The sequence below is a fragment of the Polistes fuscatus genome, unplaced genomic scaffold, assembly GCF_010416935.1.
Source record: "Polistes fuscatus isolate 324 unplaced genomic scaffold, CU_Pfus_HIC Scaffold46, whole genome shotgun sequence".
Classification (NCBI taxonomy): domain Eukaryota; kingdom Metazoa; phylum Arthropoda; class Insecta; order Hymenoptera; family Vespidae; genus Polistes; species Polistes fuscatus.
This window is the reverse complement of record NW_025113125.1, coordinates 243,400-248,256: the sequence shown is the minus strand read 5'-3', so window position 1 is coordinate 248,256 and position 4,857 is coordinate 243,400. Positions and strand designations below refer to the sequence as shown.

The following is a 4,857-nucleotide window of genomic DNA, read 5'->3' as shown; positions in this document are numbered from 1 at the left end:
TATGGTGATGTTGAAGCAGAGGTAAGAGAACAGACAATGAAGGCATTCAGAATAGCGGGTTGTTTGAATGACACAATATGGCGAAACAAAAACATGGACATAGAGACCAAAGCAAGAATCTACAAGGCAATGGTAAGATCTATTATGTCACATACCGCAGAAACTCGACCAGACACGGCGAAAACGAAACAGTTACTAGAGACAACCGAAATGAGAGTTCTTCGCAGAATAGCTGGAAAAACACTACTGGATCGAGAGAGAAGTGAAGATATAAGAAGAACATGCAAAGTGGAAAACATTAACGAATGGATACTAAAAAGGAAAAAAGAATGGAACGAACATATCAACAGAATGGACAACGGAAGAATTGTCAGAATTGCACGGGATAAGTCACCGGTTGGCCGCAGAAGCACGGGGCGCCCACGAAAACGATGGTGCGACAATTTAACAGTGCAATAGGCAAAAAAAACGTCGTTACGAAACAGGCAATTTGCCTAAACTAAAGAATGAAGAAGAAGAGAAGAATAACATACAGTGCGGTCGCCTTTCGTTACACATCCGTATTAATACCCCCTATCGTCATTCGTCATTTCTTTGTAATGTCTTTTTTCTAATTTTTCCTTTCTTTTGAATCCCCACTTCGCATCCTCGCGGATGGCAATTGCTCGTATGATTTCCTTGCTTTCGGTCACGTACGCCACAAGCACGCATCCGACACACACACATCAGTCTCATGCACTCATACTCACACCATCACCCACGACAAAAGAAACAACATTTTCTTTAACTTTCCCTATAAGGAAATCGTCTGTAGTTATTCTCGAAACATCTATACTCACACTTCTAATAGTAATTACTTTTCGTAATTTACGTCTTAATTTTCTTTTCTTTCACTCGAGACAGGAAATACTGCTTTTTTGTTCACTCCGAATTTCTCTTATCCTCACAATAGTAAATCTTTGTAAATTTTCTTTAAAAATAAAGAAAAAAATTCCAGAAAAAACGCAAGGATCATTCTGAAAGTTGGGCTAAAATTAAAAGTGTTCCTTTGACTCGTCGAAGAAAGACTCGTAGCGTTGTTCTATCTAAATTTCTAAATTTCGAAATTTTCACTTTCTTGTATCCATAAGCAGAGAAAGGATTTAAACGATCAAAATCTAGGATTTTTCAATTCTATATAGCCTATGTAACATGTAGCTTCGCCTAATACAATTAATGAACTGATTGAATATGCTCGAAACACGTATTATAAATTAAACGGAGATATGCTTGATAATATTTATGTAATATTACAAACGTGTATGAAATTAAAATAAATTAGTTGAATCAAGCAATGTATAATGGCGATTATAGTTTTAAAATTTATTTAAATATATTCGTGGTGAACAATATGTGACAATCTAACACGTCCAATCAATTAGGAATTATTTCTTCTCTTTTCTCATCATTTTCTGAGCTACGATTTTTCCTGCATACTTTTTCCTTTTTTATTGTCCTAATTTATATCAATTATTAATTCTAATATAGTAACTATAACTCACAATTAGTTTAAGGTCACATCTCATATAGTCACAGTGTAGCTATTGGTACAAATGACGTAGCACCTAACAATATAATCTAATTGTAAGATATGTATATCAAATAGCGAGTAGTGTAACAAGTGCTCACAATCATAATTAGTGGTTTACTATTCATAACTTTTGAGATTGAGATTACATCATTAACACTACAACTACACTAACTAAGTTAGTCAAATTTACTGGTTTAAGTAAAGCTAGTTTCTATTATTTGCATATGTTAAGAATAAATTAGGATATTTATATAAATATATATTTTAATATAATTACCATACATTCTTCTTTAGGATATTTACTACTTCCTTATACATTTTACTTTACACATTTCGTCTTATACTTTCAATCTTGTTTCTTATCTCAAACCAAACTATACATATATCTTACAATTATATAATTATATAATATATATATATAATTATAATTATATATATAATATATATATATATATAATAATATATATATATATATATTATATAATATATATATATATATATATAATATATATAACTTAATTATATATTATATAATTATATATAATTATATATAATTATCTTACAATATAGATGGCGCAGTAAAGTATAACAGCTGTTTAAAAGTGTGCTCCTGCATTCTGCTGTATTTAGTTGTGTTATAAGTTATAATTAAAATAATTTTTATGTTTTTTCTACTGTTTAACACAGTGCTTTGTTATTTTTATCTGTAACATTGGAGTTTTTTTATTTTGGGTGTATGTTAAAAGCCATTAATCTGTGTTTCGGCCGTTGATTTTCAACCACAGTTTATATCGTATTCAGACAGTATGTCATATTATTTCTATTATTATTATCTTAACATTGCCACCTACACCATGCCTGACAGAACTACAGAGTGGTGTGGTATTTGTATATGTCCAATTGTTGACAATCTCGCTGCTACGACCCGGGATACTTGTAAACATAAATTTCACTTGGCTTGTGTCAAAGTTAGATATGCTCTACACTCAAGATCCGAAGTCAAGGACTTTGTTACCAGCAAATGTCCTATGTGTTCAGGGAAGAATGAGTACCCTATTTCTATTTTTGAGGAAATTAGTAGGAAATTGGATGGGATGACTGCAATACTGGACAGAATAGATGCCAAATGTGACTCTCTACATGAAGATTATAAAGCTTTAGAAAAGCGACTTAATGCCAAATGTGACTCTCTACATGAAGATTATAAAGCTTTAGAAAAACGAGTTGGTGCAATTGAATCGGCGTCATCATCGGACGCAACTTGTACGGTTGGCCAAGCAATCAATCCGCAATTGCAAGCCATCCAAGAGATAGAAATGCGCCAATTGTATATGGAATCTAATCAATTTCGTGACCAATTTGTCATCTCGGGTCTCCCAGAGGCGGCTTTGGAGAGCTTACCAGCTGCAGTGGCCAAACTCGGAAAAATTCTAGAGGTTCCTGACGTTAGCGTTTTCATTGGTAGAGAGAATCGGACACAAAACAAAGAAAAATGTTAGAGGAAACTCTGTTCACGAACAGGACATCATCGTAAAATGCCATTCATCAAATTTGGTCGACAAGTTTATTGCCTGCAGGAGGAAACGCAATGATGTTACAGCAAATTTAATCATCAATGGGTCACAAAAGACGCCAATTTTTGTAAATAAGCGTTATCCAACGGCATTGTATAAATTGCGACAAAATATTATTAAAAAGTTTCCTCACATCAGCAAAAAAAATATTTGGATTACGTCTAATTCTGTTTGCATAGACCTTAAAAATGGATCGGAACCAGTGAAAATTTTGCCGTCAATGGACCTAGCAAACATTAATAGTCTCTGTCCCGGTTGAAAATGAACAATCATTTGTTTAATATGACTATGCGTAAAAGATTAGTTGCCTCCTTAATATTACCAATCTTTGATTATTGTTCAGCAGCTTATACAAACATCTCAGGAACATTACAAACTAAATTACAAAAAAAGTTTAACGCTTGTATTCGCTTTATCTTTCGTTTGCAACGATATCAGCATATTACTCCGTTTAGAAGAGCTTTAGGATGGTTTACTTTACAAGGTCGACGTGACTTCTTAATGGCCTGCATAGTATACAAAATGTTGCGTCTTCAGCACGACAAAATATTAAGAACGAACTTTAGTATCCTTACTTCTGTTCGTGGTCGTGCTGTCAGGCAATTGGATGTATTATGTTTACCTTATGTAAGAACCAGGACTTATGACAAATCATTTTTGGTTACTGCTGTTCGTATGTGGAATCAACTACCGGAAGATATCGTAGCTCTAAGTGACTATAAAGAATTCAGATTAAGATGTTATACCTACTTTATTGATACTATACCACTATTATAGAACTGTTATACTTTTATTTATGTATTATTTACTATTTTCTTTTTACATTTATTTATTTACTGTGCGTTGCTACTAATAATAATTACATAATTTTAATTTTTGTTTTGTTTTATCTATACATTATATTGTACTTTACTGTAATTAATGGCCTTTAGGGAGCCTAGGCTCTAGGGTCAATAAAATATTATTAAATATTAAATATATTAAATATTAAATTAGTACCATACTTTTCAAGCCCAACACATCTTATTCCCATACTTCAAGCCCAACACATCTTATTCCCATACTTCAAGCTCAACACATCTTAGTTCTTTTCTTTAAGCTAGACACCCATCTTATTTCCAATACTTCCAAACGAGACACCCCTTAGTTACATACTTTTCTTCAAGCTCGCTATTAGTTACTTTGTTGCCTATGTATATACATTAACCCCTCTATCATCCTATTGTTTTTTCCTCGCTTTCGGTTCGCGAATATTCGAGAGGATTCGGTACGACTACACATCAGGTGATAATCTCTTCTTCTTCTTCTTCATTCTTTAGTTTAGGCAAGTTGCCTGTTTCGTAACGACGTTTTTCTGCCTATTGCACTGTTAAATTGTCGCACCATCGTTTTCGTGGGCGTCCCGTGCTTCTGCGGCCAACCGGTGACTTATCCCGTGCAATTCTGACGATTCTTCCGTTGTCCATTCTGTTATAATCTCAGTCGTCGCAATTTGACAACATAGCACACTCTTACGTAATACAGAAGTTATATTTAGTTTTCGACCTTCTTTTTCCCTTATACGTATTATTCTTAAATAAATCCAATAATCTCAACAGTATATTTTTTTTTAATATAAAAATGTTTATTTGTAGGTATATTTTTAACAACATTTGTTAAATCTGAATTGACATTGAATAGATACTTAAAAAAATATTAAAAAGCTTGTATTTA

The 4,857-nt window shown here is 32.9% G+C and overlaps 1 protein-coding gene across 1 annotated transcript; it reads left to right on the top strand.

The window, feature by feature from the left end:
- The first annotated feature begins 3,432 nt into the window (after positions 1-3,432).
- Positions 3,433-3,921, top strand: LOC122521751. The gene has a single exon (XM_043642507.1). The coding sequence runs from the start codon at positions 3,433-3,435 to the stop codon at positions 3,919-3,921; it is 489 nt and encodes a 162-aa protein (XP_043498442.1).
- Positions 3,922-4,857: the final 936 nt, after the last annotated feature.